A 17,176-nucleotide genomic window follows, 5' to 3' on the forward strand; every position below is an offset into this window, starting at 1 on the left:
CAGAGAAATAGGTTCAAGTCTTGTAACTTGAAAGTTTCTATTGAATTTATTAAGAAATATTTCTGTGCTGTTTGTTTATTTCTTTCTTAATAATCTCCTTGTAATGTTCCTAATTCTGTATTTCCTTCATATTTCCGGTATGGCTTTTTGATTGGTCTTGCAGCTTCAAGTCTTAATTAGTCCATGGTCTCAGCTAAAACAGTGAAAGTTAAAAAGATGCATAAACAGCTTGGCTCACATTTAATAGTGTTTGTTTGTTTGTTTGGAGGGTTTTTTGGGGGGGATTGTTTTGGCTTGGGGTTTTTATTTGTTTTGGTTCCTTCAGGAAGTTTCTAACTGTTCTGGTTTGAACAGTTTTCTTCTGTTGTTCCTACTGTTAATGTCCTTCTATGGTGTCTGTGCCTTGCACATCACTTCCATTGAGGATAACTGCATGAGACCATGTTCTTTTAAATGGAAAAATCTCTTCCAGCTCTGGTCTTTCCAACTTTCTATTGGAAGTATTGTCTTTCAAATGAGATTATAGCTCTCAGAACAAAGCAGGCTGGTCCTAGAACTAAGGGGAACTGGGAGCGCCAATGAATGTGGGGGGGCAGCTTCATGACCTTTCATGATTGTTTTGTAGTTTTCTGGCTGTCATATATTTATGCAACTAGTTCTTCTTTGGGGTTTTTTTGATGATTTCTGATTAGTTGGAACTCTTTCTTTACCTATTTCTGTGCACACAGGCAGTCATACCAATTGTGAATAGGAAGTCTTAGATCTTTGGCAGAAGTAGAGCTTAGCTGACTTTAGTGCTGTCTATTTTAATATAGGTTAGCTGGTTTAGTGTCAGATGTTTGTATCTTTTTTTTTCACAATTCTTGCTTTAAAAATCTCCGGTATCACTAACAAGACAGCCTGACCATTTGAGTGAAAACAGGCTTTTGAACTAAAGGTGATTGACCTGTATTCAATATCCCGTGCTCTTTTAAAATACATTTTGAGACCTAGGCTCAGAGTTAAATACATTCTTTGTCTGTGGTACATTTAGTCCAGGCATCCAGTTATAGTTTTCTCATCTTCTAAGCACATCAGATTTTCCATGTTCTAGCCAATTTCTACTCCGGTTGTATAGAAATTTGGGTGAAGACAAAAGTATCTCTCACAAGGAACGTGTGACTCTAGAATTCAGATCACAAGAATTTCTCTGTTTTCTTCTGTGTTTTATGTATATTGGTCTCATTTGTTGTAGTTTTCACCATCTTGTCTTGGAGGACATTTTGCCTACATCTGAAGGTATATATTTGCCTTTTGCTTTTCAAGGACTCCATAGCACAACCATCAGACACAATCCAGAAAGTCCAGCATGGAAGTCCCAACACTATCTAACCAAGGCAAAAAGCTGTTTGGCTCACAAGTCCTTTTTCTTGCTATTTATTGGTTTTCTTCGGTTTCACACACTCATCCCGCCTAGAAGTGATGAATGACCTTTGATATTGTTCTTGGCAGGATTACAAATACATGATCAAACAAGGTAGGTCTGCAGTGCTGACCTGAACTGAAAGCCATTGTGTAGTGATTTAAACAAGCAGACTAACATCAGAGAGTTTACCACCTCAGTAAACCAGGCAAAAGTAACTGATAAGTGCTGGCAGAGCAGAGTAAGATTAAAACAAGTCCATTTAAATATTGTCTGCAGGAGCTTGTTCCTAGTGATATGTTTGGTTTGGTTAATGGAAATGCTGTGGGGGGAAAAAAGCTTTTCTCAGTAGCACAGCAGATTTGTAGGTTCAGAAGTGTTTAAGACAACTTAAACAGATGCAATGATGCATGTCTTAGGGGTCATTGATATTACAGAGAAAATACTTTAAAACTGAAAAAGAGCAGGCTTTGTTTCCAGATTATTCTCTGGCAGCCTCTGAATTTCCATCTAGTTGCCAGGAAGAAAACTGCCTTTGCAGGTTCACAAGCAGTAGCAGCCTCATGGAGTGTTTTGGCATTTGTGCCATGTATCTAGCTGGGTGACTATGGACCTGTAGGAGTTCCAGTGTGTCCCAAATGGTGCAGATCCCCAGGAAATATGCAGATTTAGTTTGTAGATCAGTGTGGACACATTGATTTCTTCTTGATGCCTCTTTCAGAACAAGGTTTACATCTGCACAGCTGGTGTGATAACCACTAAGTTTAGAGGCACAGGGCTTCAAGTTGGTAATGCTGGTTCTGCAGGGCATCCCAAGGCCTATCTGACATCAGGGAAATCAAGACTTGAACACAACAGACCAGATTCCCACCCCAGGTAACAGCCCAATTGTAAAGATGAAGAATGTAGTTTGATTTTCCTGTGCTCAGGAAACAGGTGCTTGGCATGGAAAGTGGCACTCCTTCCCTTCTCCTTTTATTGAAATCATTGATGATGCCATGTCTGAGACTGTGCCAGTCACTGAGGTGTAACACAGGTGCTGCCCCACTGTGGGACTGGTCACACTGAATAGCTTTTCTACAATAGGATAATTAGAACTGATTCAGCACCTGTCATCCTGAGCCCTATCACAGTGGCCTTTGGACTTCTGAGTGGTTTGAACTATAGAATTGTGCTCCTAACACTGCCCAGCACTGCACCCTGGTTTGTAAACCGAATGACTGATCATTCCCTTGGAGCAGTACCAACAGCAGTTCTATAAAGGGAATGTTTAACACCGGGTGATGTGAAGCCATGAGCTTGTGCAAACTTCAAGACAGCTGATTTGGAGGTCTGCCTTTGGCTGTTTCATCTCACTATTAAAATGTACTTGGTTCATTCAGGGAAAACTCGTCATGAACTCTCTAACTTCAAGCAAATATCTGGCAATCAGTAGAATATTGCTGCACAGTGACATGACTTACATTTTGACACATTGGACTTCACATGAAAAGTGACATCCTCCAAGGAAAACAGCTTGTTTCAGGATAATAATTCTAGGTTTTCAGAAAGATTTTTGTTGTTTCAAAATAGATTGGAAAGACATTAGAAGATTAGGATAGACATAAGAGCACAGAATGGAAAGAAAATACTTCCTGTGGGAATGATGATTATTTTGTAGTGCCGCCTGCTATTGAGAAAGCAGTTGCTAACATCATTGTGACAAATTGTAACAGTAAACAATTCTCTGAATTATGAGGTACCTGTTTTCATTTTTGTAACATTAAAATTACATAACTACCAAACAATATTCCCTTTTCTACAGTAATTTTGTAGTGAGAGATGATTTAGGGAAACCCCACAATGATTCACACTGTGAATTTATTTTTGCATTATTCAGTCAGGGGTGTGGGTGGAAGTCATTAGAACATGTTACCAGAGATAGCTAGGGGAAAGGGGAAATAGGTCCAAGAGTCAAATCCAAGCCCCAGGTAAGTGAGGTACAAAGTAAATCGAAATCACTGAGAGAGAAGCTTGTTCAAGGCTAGGAACTTCTGGGGAAATATGTCTCCTCATTTCTGTGAAGACCTAGAGAGTGAGGAGCAGTCAGTAGAGTACCTAAAAAAGGGACATTTTGAGGTCTCTTGTCTCAACACAAGGAACAAGGGTGCAGTTTTGCTGAGGAAGAAGTGTAAAAATAAAGCAAGATTATTGCTAATACAGGCAGACACAAATCTATACTGCTTGAGTGTACACTGGAAAAACCCTTGAACGCACTCTCTTGACATCTGTGCCGCCTCCTCTTCCTTAGCAGTGGCTTAGCAGATAGGTACCAGACCTAGCAGGGTGATTCAGGGTGAGAACTGTTGGGGATAGGAAAGTGTAAATCTTCCTTCTCTCCTTTGATTGCATGGAGACTTTCCATTTAAGCACATCTGGAAGATCTCTGCTGTGAAGACAGGCTGAGAGAGCTGGGAAGAGAAGGCTTCAGGAACACATCATTGTGGACTTCCAGTAGTTAAGAGGGAATTATAACTAAGAAGTTTAGGGACTGTTTACAGGGGTAGATAGGGATAGATAGGACAAGGACAAATGGATTTAAATTAAAATACAAGAGATTTAGATTAAATCTTGGGAAGAGGTTCTTTACTTGGAGTGTGGTGAGGCACTGGAACAGTTGCCACAGAAGTTGTGGATATCCCATCCCTGGAAGTGCTCAGGACCAGGCTGGATAGGGCTTTGAGTAACCTGGTCTAGTGGAAGGTGTTCCTATCCACAGTAAAGGGGTTGGAGCAAGATGGCTATTAAGGTTTCTTCCAATTCAAGTCATTCTATGATTCTAAATTGCTGTGATTTTAAACAAATTCCAGGCAGAGATAGTGTGTTGGGAGTTGTCCAGATCTCGTACCCTGATATACTTGAGGCTGCTGCAGTGAGGTTGTGCCTGTATCCCAACAGGTACACAGACGTGTACATATGTACCCAGTGGACTTGTGGGCACCCTGGTGTCCTTCCAGCCACAGCACCACTGGCACAGGGGCCTCCAGGCCCAGCCCCACCCCAGAGGCTCTCACTGAGATCCCTCAGACATGATAGAGCCCCTCACACAGAAAAATAATCTGAAATGGGGTTTAGTGAGAGGCCAGGACAGTGCCAGTCAAATGCTGGTGCAACACAATGGTCCTGTGAGAAAAATGAGGAACTGTGCAGACCCCAGTTGGCACTCAGTAACAACTCTCATGAGACTTCATCCTCTGAGAAGGCCTCAGTTTCATTTTGGCATTCATTTTTGGTCTCCTTGGTTTCCTTCTGTTGGGATTTGAGCCTTTGTCTGAAGACAAGTGCTTGAGAAGGAGAAGGGGGTGTTGTGCTAGCTGCCACACCACAAGAAAGGAGATGACTGAAACCTGTCCTTCCCTTGAGCGTGGGTTCATGGGAGCTGTGCTGAAGGACATGCAGCAGGAAGTCAGAGCAGATGGTGAAATGGGAGATGACATTCTAACCCATCACCATGGAAATTCCCAAGACAAGGGGACACCACTGCTTCTGTTTCCTCTTCCTGATGCTGCTTACAGTTTTTTACTCCTCAAATGCACAGAGCTCCCACAGCTAGAGCTGGAGTCCCGGACTTTCCTAGTCCTTCCATTGGTTGCCTTGGAAAGTAATTTATTTAAAGCGTCAAAAAAAAAAATAATCCAGGAGTCCTCTCTGACCCTCTGCTCAACTCAGTATCTTTTTGATCACATTAAAATATGGCTACAGACCCTGCACAGAAATCTACAAAGCAGAAGAAACTCTGTGAAAGCCACAGTATTTTTTTATGTTCCTGTCTCAGCCAACAGATGCATCTGATTAATGCGCTTCCCTTGTTTGCGTGTATCTGTTTAAACATGTCTATGATGCCTTCAGAAAACAAAAAGGAAAAGATAAAAGAAACAAGAAGATAACTAATTCTTATGGGAAAAAAATTAAGAAGTGAAGATATCGAATCAGGAACTATATTAACTATCCTAAAGAAACAAGAAAAAAATACAGTATTATAAGACTAGTTTAGAAAGAGAGTTAGAGAAGTTAAGCAGCATTTCACAAATCCCAACATCTCTTGAGTTGTAGCCAAGTCTTTGGAGAAGTGTCCAACACACAAAATTCTTTTCCTATATGTCTGAATCAAGATGGAGTAAGAATAACCAGTAATTAAGTCTCCTTGGACTATGAACCATGAAGTTGAATTTCTTTAGTCTACAACAACTGTACCCTTTGAGGAATTCTTTTCCTAGTCATGTAAAATCCCAGCTTCTGCTTTTGAAGTGCCCTGTATTAGCTCCAGTCACTCCAGGCAAGCTACGTGACTTGCATTGGAAGGTATAAAGCAATTTACTTTTCCCAGGAGGGATATAAGCTCTGCTGTAGCTAGATGCAATTAGGGGGTGATACACTACAGTGAGTGTAGCCTCTCATATGAAATAGATTCTTTTTCATTACATTTGGGAAAGTAAGTGAAGAATTTCCCAGCATAATTAAAATAATGACATTTATTTGTATTTCTCCCTCTCACACTAACATTTGCTGTTTCTCTTTTAAGGTTTACAAGGAGGGTCTTTACTACCAATAAGGACAGAAACATCAAAACCATCCTGAAAGATGTTTAGCCTGTACCTGACAGCCTGCAGAGTTAACAAACACACATCCACTTCAGACCAATTACTCTGATGCTTGCAGTCAGAAATGCTTTCCTCAGTTTAGGAGTCTACACTGTCCAGGATATTTAAACTTTTCTTGCCACTGTTAGGGACCAGTTCAATACAGTCAATGTAGAATGAAGAGCAATTCTTCTCATCCAGAAGTCTGTGTCATGTGGTCAGTTGAATCACTCTCTAGAATTCATTGTCCAAAATGGGAACTTGGAGACCTAAATAACTTACAGATATCAACACAACAAAACACTTAAACCAAATTCCACCTCATTACTAATTTGCCTGTACTTCAGACACCCACCCAGGGCTGGCTGCCATGGCACAGGAGCTATGGAGACCTGCATTCTTCCAGGGCAAATGGAAATTCTCTAGGGAATCATTTGTGATTCCCTAGAGAATTTCAAATAACACTAATGTTCAGGCAGCTGAATCCCAAACCCCACATCTAAACTTAATCACTGTTTAAGACCGTACTCGGGTCTTGGAGACTGGTGGCTGCTAATTTTTTTTTAATACTTCCTTATATTTACCTGCTTTTATCATGGTTCATCTCACTCTTCCTTCCATGAAACAGTGAACACAGGGTAAAAAATGGTTACTTTAATCTTCTTTTTCCACATTGATGAAAACTGTTGTCTTTTATGGTGTCTTTTCTATCATCTCGCTTTGCCTGAATTGAAACACTATTGCAGCAGAGACCTTATCCATGCTGGCAAGAGTAGAAATATTACTTACCATACAAATGGGAACCTAGATTACACATTCCAGTAACATGACCAAAATTGTTAATATCAGTAAAAAGTCGTTGAATCATTTTAGCACTCACTGCTGCTAATATCACAAGATTGCTTTAGACAGAAGTGTTAGATAACTGTTAGATGACAGTCCTCCTGGAGTTATGCTGCTGGTTATTCCATAAAAAAAGATTGGTTCTTTCTACTGTCATTTTTATTTTGATATTACATATTGCTACATAATATTATAGAGTCTGTTTAAGATTAAATCATGTGTAGCATATGTAGCATAATTTGATTAATTATCATACAATTTATTACATTGCTCTTAAATCTTATTACTCGTTACTTCTCCAGTTTGTCAAAATCTTGTGCCATAAATAGTCTAAATTCATTATTCAAAAAAACCATATGAAATGTAGCTCAACATTTTACCTGAAAAACATTTCCTTATTTGTTAAATATGCTATAAAATTACACAAACCAGAAGACTTGGGGAAAATAAGGATAGTAATACTAGTTAAACACCTTGCGTCACTACCTGATGATGAAACTGCTATGCATCATTTTTACTAATCAGAGGATATTATACAGCATGAGTCAGGCTGTCACTGATTTATTATCAGCTATATAAACACAGCTGAGAAGTGTGCTCAGTAGCTCAAGAGTGAAACTGAGGCAGACACCCTTAGATGAGGATGAAGACCTTTGCAATTCTCCTGTCGCTGTATGTGGCCATCTCCTCTGCATTTCCTGTGGCTCCAGAAGCAGAAGATGAAGGAAAAACCCTACAGCTTGTAGAGGTAAGTCTTTTTTCAGTGCATATCAAAGGGAAACATAAGGTATTCCAAGAGATACTATAATTGCAATTCACAGAATATGGGTGGAAACTAAAGATGTGCCATTTTGGAAAGGTTTTAGGAGAAAGTTTTTCCTATCAGCCTAGAAAATGTGAAAATTATGAGGAACCTATTCACCCAGAAGTCATCTGAATATTGTGTACTTCATTTTTGGTGTTGCCAGTAAAGTAACAACAAAATTACTGAGGCATGAGTTCTAGCAGGGACAGTCAAATTCAGCAGCAATATACTTTTCAGAATGTGCTTTGAAACTTGTGATATGACTGGTCTTAATTATATAAGGAAGGACACTTACTTGAAGCAGGCATATTTTTCCGTGTTTCGGCTGAAGAGATCTCTTGCAGAATATTTTGGAAAAAGGGAACTAACACAGACACAACATAATTTGTTGTAGACAAAATTCTTGAAATTCAATAGGAAGTTTCTAGTATCATAGAATTTATCTGTAGCTAAAAATAAAAGGCATGATTCACCAAGTCTGACTCTCTAGAAGTATTCAGCTGCTTCAGTGACAGTCCCAATGTGTGGAGTCTCACTGCCAGCCTCAATTTATTTGCATGAGACCAGTTATAAACTTCCTTGTAAGCTTTGTTGTTAGAGTAATTGATCGCAGTAAATAATGTATAATTAGTTAAATGTAGAATTAGTCATTAATAATAAATATTAGATTTTTCAAGACATTTCTTGATATATTTCATCAGTGAAACAACAAATTCAGAAAACCATAGGAAAACTGTACTGAAGAAAAGAGGTTGTTTTGTCCCTCGTAAACACAAGGCATGTCAATATGAGAATAGTTTAAGATTACTTAGTAAATTTTAAGTGTGACCAAAGACAGTACTGATAAGTCACAATGCTCTCTTTTTTTTTTAACTCTGATTCAGAGTTATCTACAGAATTTCTATGACCTTCAAAAGGATCCCCATCCCCATTTAAGAAGTGGTGGTGAAAACCCCCTTGCTGCAAAGCTCAAGGAAATGCAGTTGTTCTTTGGACTAGAAGTGACTGGAAGACCTGATCTTGACACATTGGAGGTGATGAAAAAACCCAGATGTGGTGTACCTGATGTGCAGCGATATGCATTCACACCAGGCAATCCCAAATGGAAAAGAAATAATCTGACATACAGGTAATCTTTCCTAATCTGGTTCAAAAAGGTAAAAATCTAGCACATCAACTTTAGGCTGGGGGGTCTGAAGGAATCCTATTATGCTATATATGGATATATGGAATGATTCAGTGATTTCTGGAAGAAAACAGATATTTTAGAAGGCAGTATCTAAAACAAAGCCTTTATTAATTTTCATTCACAAAAGATACATCTAAGATTTTTTATTTTTTTCTCAAGTAATTATCTTTCAGCTAAAATGCTGAAATTTCAAATATTTTCTAAGCAATGTATTATGTGTTGGGTTTTCTTTGAAGGATTTTGAATTACACCCCAAAGATGAGACGAGCTGATGTAGATGAAGCAATCAGAAAAGCTCTCAATGTCTGGAGCAACGTGACACCATTGACATTCCAAAAGGTTGAGGACAAAGTAGCAGATATAATGATCTCTTTTGCTTATAGAGGTAACAATGATAATGTAGCATATTAAATAACCATCTGAAGTTATGGAAGAAATTCAGGACTTTAACTAATTTTTTTCTCTCTTCATTTTAGATCACCGTGACAATTCTCCTTTTGATGGTCCCAATGGACAGCTGGCTCATGCATTCCAGCCTGGGGAAGGTCTTGGTGGAGATGTGCATATGGATGAAGAGGAAGCTTGGACAAAAGATGGAAGAGGTAAGTTTTGTAGCTGAATCTATATAGTTTTAACCTCACACGGTCTTACCTCACATGATGTTTACTATTTAATGAGCCTGGCTACAGCAGAAAAGTGAGCAAAAGGGACAGAGCTTTTAATTTATAATTGCTTTCCCTTTGTTGTTGTTTTTTACTGCAACTTTTAGGCATGAACTTGCAGAAAATTGATTTTTAGATCATAGCGGCATTTACAATGTCATATAAATATTTACATCATAATGTTTTATAATGATTTTAAGGTCAGCACTTTAAAATATTTTTTTATTTGGAGGAAAGCTAAAATTTAGATACAAGGAAATCTGTTGGTAGACTTCTGAAGGCAAATTCTTTCTTTTTCTTAACCTAACACTTCAAAGTTTAGTGCCAACTAGGTGTTCCAATTATCACCGAAACTGTAACGTTATTAAGTTCTTTTTTCTGTTGGATCACTGCCAACAATCCCTCATCATGGGCATGATCCTTGATGTGAGCAGTTTATGTGATATCAGGGGAAACAACTCATGCTTAAGACAAAAGGACACTAGAGAAATGACAATGAGAACACAATTAAGGCCATACATTCTTTACATGGTCTTCTGTAACAGTGTGTTTATGTTTTTACGATGATAGAATTACTTACAGTCTCTCTTGTACCTCAAATGTATACTAGTTTCCCGTTTAGTCAGTCGTGCCGAGTATTGAAACAGATTTTATGCTGTTTCATATGGTTTTCATCCTACAGGCTACAATTTGTTCATTGTTCTTGCCCATGAGCTTGGCCATTCACTGGGTCTGTCTCATTCAAACGATCCTGGAGCACTGATGTATCCAACTTACTCCTACACTGATCCCAGTGAATTCCGTCTTCCTCAGGATGACATTGATGGAATTCAGGCCATCTATGGTAAGAAACAATATATTTATTTAATATTTCTACTTGGGAGGCTGCTAAATGGTCAAATGAAGGTATTTAACATTCCACCAAAATGAGAAGTTTACCAGTTTCTGAAAAATGGATAACAAAAGGGAGAAAATTCCTGGAAGCTAATTTCAGCTGAAGTCCAGTACTGCAAAAATCTCATTTTGAAAAGAGGAATACAACAGGTTTTATCAATATTAGAATTCTGCATTTAATGACAGACTCTTACTTTGAAATTATATCCTTTTTCCTTCTGTATAAAACATGTTTTCTGGGTCCTCAGAGAGCTTTTGAACACTCTCCTTATACTTCTCCACACTGAATGATAAATATTCATCCTACAGGACGGTCTAATGCTGCTGTGCAGCCAACAGGACCCGTAACTCCAGAAGCTTGTGACCCAAATTTGACATTTGATGCTATTACTACCCTACGTGGAGAAATATTCTTCTTCAAGGGCAGGTAACAACAATAAGCATGCACATTATTTCTTTAAAATATTAAGTAGTTTAAAAAAATCCATGAGGGAAAACTGTCCTTTTGGAATGTAATAAAAGGAGAAGAATACACTAGAAGATCCTTCTCAGATCATTAATCTGAAGAGCCCTATTTGACAAGAGCAGGGAAGGTGACAGGAGCTTGTAGGTTGTTTACCAACTATTCTATCACTGTGCCCACCACTGTGACACACTTATCTCTGAAATTGATTCAAATAAACAACAAAGCAAGAGCACTCATGCATCTGTTAGCAGTGCGTCCGTGGTTGCCACACTCATCCTCAGTACAGGAGCAGGGACAGAAGTGAAAGCACTGCCAGGGAGAAGGATGTCTAAGCCTTGTTGCCCTACAGAGAAGTAGAAGGCCTTATATTCAATTTGCTGAATTTTTAGCACATAACTGAGGTGCTAAAATTACTAATGTCCTTGCTCCAGGTTTCATTTACACTCAGTGGACAGGGCTATTCACATCTCCTCTCTGTTGTACTCCAGAAGCTATAATATTTATTTTGAATTTTTGATAGTAGTGGAATTATTTTATGACTTAAATTTTGTTTAAAACAGATACATGCTGCGCAAGCATCCCGAAAGGACAGAGACGGAGCTCAATTTTATCTCACTGTTCTGGCCAAGGTTACCATCAGGAATTCAAGCTGCTTATGAAAACGTTGAGACAGATGAAATTACAATTTTTAAAGGTAATTTAATCAGAAGGTCTCCACTTTTTCTGACCTTTTACTTCCTGCTTCTTATAAATTGTACAGTTACAGAAGTTAAAGTGTTTTTAAGGAAGTTGAACAGATAATCTTACAATTCTGAAAATTGTTACCAGAGGATCATATTGCTGTAACAGATCTCCAGAAGTCATACTCTAGAAAAATTTCCCCTCTGTTATAGTTAATGCCCTGAAAAAACAAGTTATGAAAAGAGCTACCCTTTTTCAGGTCTAGTTCTCTTCAGGTAACAGCATTTCATTTTGTGCAGAAGGATTTTTACTGAACTCATTTGACAAATACAGGCATTTTTATGTTACAGTTACTGGTATGTTTATTAGTACTTGTTGTAGTTTGGAAAAAAAGAAAAAAATATGTTGGTGGAAAATTGTACTGTAAGAGAAAAATTGTTCACTGAACTAACAATCAGTCTTTCTTTTCCAAGGTCTCAAATACCCTTTAAATATCTCAGATTAATTCAACATGCAATTGCTATAGTGCATGACCTATTACCATATTCATTACCTATTACCATATGTTCATTGCATCTAAAATTACCAAAGCATTTTGATTAGACATGTGCTTTTCTTAATAGATTAGTTTGATGCACATTGCCTAGTTTTCAAAACATTATATGGCTCTATAATCAAATAGCATATTACAGGAATTTACTAAATTCAATATCCCAATCCAAGGTCAATGGTTTAACTCATCAACCTCCAGCCCTCCCCAAGTTGTTTTCCCAAAAAATACCTTATATTCATTTTTTTAAATTCTGGGAAAAGCTCTCTCCAGCACACCTCATGATTCTAATGTTTTATTCATAAAAAGAAAATCCATTTCCACTGTCTTCATTACGTAGTCCCAGTGTAAGAATTAGAAACATTTTCTAAAGTAGTAAACTGAAAGGAAAAACACTGACATCTAGACACATTGTTTTCCAGACACCTAAAACACAAGTAAATGCTTTTATAAATAGTAAAAACAAATGAAACTTGCTCCTATTTTTCAGAGGATAAATATTGGGTCATCAGGGGATATGATGTTCTACCTGGCTATCCCAAACCAATTTATCACTTTGGGCTCCCGAAGACTGTCAAAAGGGTCAATGCAGCTTACAGTGATGAAGCCACAGGGAAAACATACTTCTTTGTAGCTGACAGATACTGGAGGTAAGATTTAATGTTCATTTACCAGAAGACATGTTTTCATTTCCTGATATATTACTGATGTATCACTATATAGTTTGAGTGGATCGATGTTTAAACCAGGCATATTCCAGAAATTTAGATGTGTTTCTTTGGATTTAAAAAAAATTTAGGAATTTCATAGAAAATATCACCTTTTCATCAGGATTTTTTTTTTCCCAAATATTAGACCCCTGTAGCAGGATTATAAGTACTTTCACCTGAATGAAAACCTACCCAATAAAAAAATAGTCAATTTCCAAAAGATTACTCACTTTTTCTCCACAATAGTTCTGCTTTTTTGTGCTATGCTGTGATAGCATTCACGTTTAACTCACTTTTCAAACAAAATGAATCATCAGTGCAAAGTGCTGTAATTTAATTCTTCTATGAAGTAATTATAAGTATTCTCCAATTTTAAAGTTGCTTGTGTTTCTAATTGAAGCTCATGACAAATTTCAGACAGTAATTTTGTTCAAGTCCGTCAGTGACACTAATTCAACTATGGCTCAGGACTGTGCTACTGTCTTCTCTGAAGTTTTATGTTCTGTTTTTATCTTGAACTGGATATCCTTGAAATAGAAATTCATTTTATGTGCAAGTCATGGCCAGGGCTCTCCTAGTCCAGAAACACAAAAATAAATTTCTGAGCTGTGTTTCTCAGGGTCCCTGGGAATATTGTGACAAATTTTACCATAGGTAGAATTTTCAAATCTTAGCAAAATCTCGAAGAGAAACGTAATAAGAAGAATCAAAAACTACTTAAGTTAATCTCTAGGAGACTTCTTAGTAACAGTAGAGCTGCATGCAATAATTTGCTTTTGACTTTCAAAATAATGTCTGCTTCCTCATAAATTGTAATGACATTTCTTCTTCTAAGATATGATGAAAATAAAAAATCCATGGATCATGGGTATCCCAGGAAAATAGTCTCTGACTTTGGAAACATTGGCAGGGTCGATGCTGCTTTCCAGAAAGATGGTGAGTGAAACTTACCTTATCCTGTGCTTATGTGAATATTTGGGCTTCTACAAGTAGAATATTTTTTTCAAAAAGCTGCTACAACCTTAATGAAAAGAAAATGAAAAATATCTGGTATACATGGACTGTCTATAGTGGGGATTTTTTTTTCAAATGAAATATAATTGGATTAAATTTTACTTCTAGGCTATGTGTATTTCTTCCATGGAACAACCCAGTTCCAGTTTGATCCTCGTGCCAAACGGATTGTTCGAAAAATGAAGAGCACCAGCTGGTTCAATTGTTAATTGCAATGTTTTTCCATGTGCACACTGTATATTTTTATCTGCTGCATTTTTCAGCATTTCACGATTCTCAGGTCAGAACGGATTTCTGTTCAAATTCTATGGCAGTATACTCTTAATAATTATTTATTTGAAGCCAAATAAATTTATATAATTTATCACAACTTCTCCTGTTATGGTCAAGTTTCCTAATAAATTATGTTTCTCATATAATTTTGCTCCTGATGTCGTTTTTGCCCTGATGCTCAAGATCCAAGTCTAGCTTTCAAACACTAAAAAATGTATTCTGGCAGGAAATGTCAGGTTTTTCCACAAAGACAAAGGAGGACACACTTGTCTCTGAACCCCCCACTCCTCACAAACCCTGATGAAAATCTGGTGATTAATTAGTTGGGGCTCATTATCATCAGTGTACAGATCTACTACCACTTTCTGTTCCTCTTTCCCCTACTTCCCCTCTTAGACTACTCTCCAGGGTGTTCATCTTTACAACTGTGGGAAGAGGGCAGGGGGGCAAGGGAGAAGGAATATTCTCATGTTTTTGGGTTGAGGAACCGGTTTCAAGTCCAGAAATGCAGAAATGTAGATTAGAAAGGACCTCTGAGATAAGAAACAAGTCACTTGCTGTTCAAGGTAGCCACATCATATAATGAACAGATAAACCTCTTTAATCAAGGCTCTTTCTACTCTTTTACTGCTCCAGAAGTTACTAAATCCCACCTCATTCCAGTGGTTTAGAGAGTCAAGAAGTTTGCCTAAAAGATTAAAATTCTTGGCCAAAAATACCTCTGATAGAAAGATTCATAAAAAGGACCGCTTGATTTCCAGCTTAACTACATTTTCTGCAAAAGCCCTCAATTAAAATGGTGTTTGAAGGGTTATTCACATTCTCTTCAGTCTTTATAGCTGAGCTGATATCATTAGAAGCCATATGAACAGAACGAAATTTATTATATTTTATATCTGTATTATGCTTCAGAGAAAGGTTTAAGGTTAGGGTAATAAAAGTTACTATATTTTGAAGAAATAATGTGTAATCTCATAATACTTATCTGTCTGTATTAGAAGGCTATTAAATTTTACTATTCATAAATACAGAGCAGAGTTAGTAGTTCTTATTTTTGTTAAATTCCGTATAGATCAGTCTCAATACTATTCAAAGATAAGAAATTGTATAATTGAAAATTAATTTGATCATATACTTTATAAAACATAAGAAAATATCACAAAATAATTTTAAAAATTTGCAGCAAATCAAAACTTTAATTAAGAAGTTAATTTATGTTAATCCAATTCTCACAAGGTGTTATAGGTACTGGTTCTTTAATATCAAACCTCAACAGGAATGGTATTAAATCATATTTTCTTGTGTAAGCCAGTGCTACTGAATGACAATTAAATAAAAAATTGTTTTAAAAGTATACGAATCTAAATTGTTTGTGTTGTGTTCTGCTTTTTTAGCAGAAATGGTCTACAAATATAACACAAGATTTACAAGCAAAGATAATATTTCTTACTAGAACAATTTATATTAAAAAATAAAAACTGGGGGCATATTTTCCCTGCACATATGAAGTAAAAGCACAGGATCTCAAGGTGATGTCAAAAGAGCTTCTCAGATTTCGAGCAGAATGCTAGTCCCCCTCTAGAAGCAAATAGTGGTGAGCACTCATGGGGCAGAGAAAAAGTTAAATGGGAGATGAGGGGTAAGGAGGTGGTCATGTTTTAGAGGAAAGAGAGATAAAGGGTAATTTACAGACCATGGAACATGAAGTTAAAAATAGGATGAAGTTTCTAATGCAATATTTTTAGTCCGTGCCTTTTCACATCCTGTCCAAATTTTAGTTGCCAGATGCAGTTTTGAAATTCACTTTGTGAATTTCCCATGAGCAGGAAGACGAGAGCTCAACATGAAGTGATTCCTTTGTGAGAAATCTGCCCCGTGCTTATGTGAGAGCACATTTCCTCTGCTGCAGGAGCACAGCGATTGCTCCATCCCAGCCACACCATGAGGAGGAGGGCACATCTGGCACCAGCTGCTCTTGTCCTCCTTCAGGCACAAAGCAGGCTTTAGGAATTAGAAATTAGGGTGTTTTGTCCATGAAATTGCCTGTCATTTCCTTTTTCCCTTTTAATAAGTTTACCTCTATTTGCTAATTACTACACTATTTTAAAGTACTGTACCCCTCCCCAGAGCCTTGCTACAGGTGGGGTGTGTAATTGTTGCCCGTATCATCAGTAAGACAGATTTGCCTGCCAGGAATTCAACTCCCTAAATGTGTTTAGTACATTTGCAGTTCTGTAAGGTCTCCATGCAGGTATGGAACAGGACTCCTGGGAGCCCATCCCTTCCCAAAGGCCCGCAGAGACTACTCTGTCCCTAGGAACCTATGTTGGCATGGTTGGTCCTGCCCTCACACGCTGCAGACTTTTAACAAAGCCCATCAAGAGTCAAAGACAGTACATGGACCATTTGCCTTTGCCCCATGTATTTCACCCAGGCTGAGTAACAATTCAATTTCATTGGCTCTGTGGAAGGATTGAGCCTGAGGAGCAGTGGCACAACTTTTCTGCCTGAACAGTTCTCTAGTGTCATTAAGCCTAAAGGTTTCCAGCTGGCTTCCAACTACCAGTCTAGAAGCCACAGGTCCCCTCTAGGTTCTGGATCCCAGCCACCAGTCTGGCTTTCTTTTTAGAAATCTGTCTTACATTTTTAAATGGATATATTTTTTTTGTCTCAAACATTTCAAAGCTAGAGGTGCTACAGTCGGATTACGTTCATGCATATGTCACAAAAGACAAATGCTGTTCGGGGCTTTTGCACCAAACATATTTTCCCATGGCACTAGAATACATTTTTGGAAAACATGTTTCAGCTCATATGAATTTATTTTCATAGAAAAATCAAGACCTATGGGCAGATTTGATATGAACTGGGAGAAGTGTTTTTCTTGCTTCCCTCTGTGGCTGGCTGTCAGATCCCCACAGCTGTCTGCCATGTAGCAGTGAAGGATAGAAACAGTAAGAGCAGCTAGGTTAAGATCAGCTGCATCTAACTTTATGCATTTATTAATAAAGCTTTCTTCTACAGAAAACAGAAAAATACTTATCTCTGGAGAGTGACTCAACCAAATA

General features: G+C 37.7%; 1 protein-coding gene across 2 annotated transcripts; it reads left to right on the top strand.

Moving 5' to 3' along the window:
- The first annotated feature begins 3,475 nt into the window (after nucleotides 1-3,475).
- LOC102045551 (interstitial collagenase) lies at nucleotides 3,476-14,044 on the top strand. 2 transcript variants are annotated; one of them, XM_005417720.1, is made up of 10 exons: nucleotides 3,476-3,495; nucleotides 8,544-8,798; nucleotides 9,095-9,243; nucleotides 9,335-9,460; nucleotides 10,203-10,364; nucleotides 10,724-10,841; nucleotides 11,441-11,574; nucleotides 12,602-12,761; nucleotides 13,657-13,757; nucleotides 13,944-14,044. In XM_005417720.1, the coding sequence occupies exons 2-10, from the start codon at nucleotides 8,647-8,649 to the stop codon at nucleotides 14,042-14,044; spliced, it is 1,203 nt and encodes a 400-aa protein (XP_005417777.1). In that variant the 5' UTR covers nucleotides 3,476-3,495; nucleotides 8,544-8,646. The 2 variants fall into 2 exon arrangements, with proteins under 2 accessions (XP_005417777.1, XP_005417776.1); XM_005417719.1 differs by lacking the exon at nucleotides 3,476-3,495 and adding an exon at nucleotides 7,508-7,612 and having other exon boundaries at nucleotides 8,554-8,798.
- Nucleotides 14,045-17,176: the final 3,132 nt, after the last annotated feature.

Source organism: Geospiza fortis, unplaced genomic scaffold (genome assembly GCF_000277835.1).
Source record: "Geospiza fortis unplaced genomic scaffold, GeoFor_1.0 scaffold16, whole genome shotgun sequence".
In the NCBI taxonomy this organism is placed as follows: domain Eukaryota; kingdom Metazoa; phylum Chordata; class Aves; order Passeriformes; family Thraupidae; genus Geospiza; species Geospiza fortis.

Excerpts from the sequence above, each read along its gene's own strand:
- LOC102045551 (XM_005417719.1), top strand. The coding sequence starts at position 7,508 with ATGAAGACCTTTGCAATTCTCCTGTCGCTGTATGTGGCCATCTCCTCT. Across the intron at positions 7,613-8,553 it reads AAACCCTACAGCTTGTAGAG|AGTTATCTACAGAATTTCTA; the intron begins GTAAGTCTTTTT and ends ACTCTGATTCAG. Across the intron at positions 9,244-9,334 it reads GATCTCTTTTGCTTATAGAG|ATCACCGTGACAATTCTCCT; the intron begins GTAACAATGATA and ends TCTTCATTTTAG.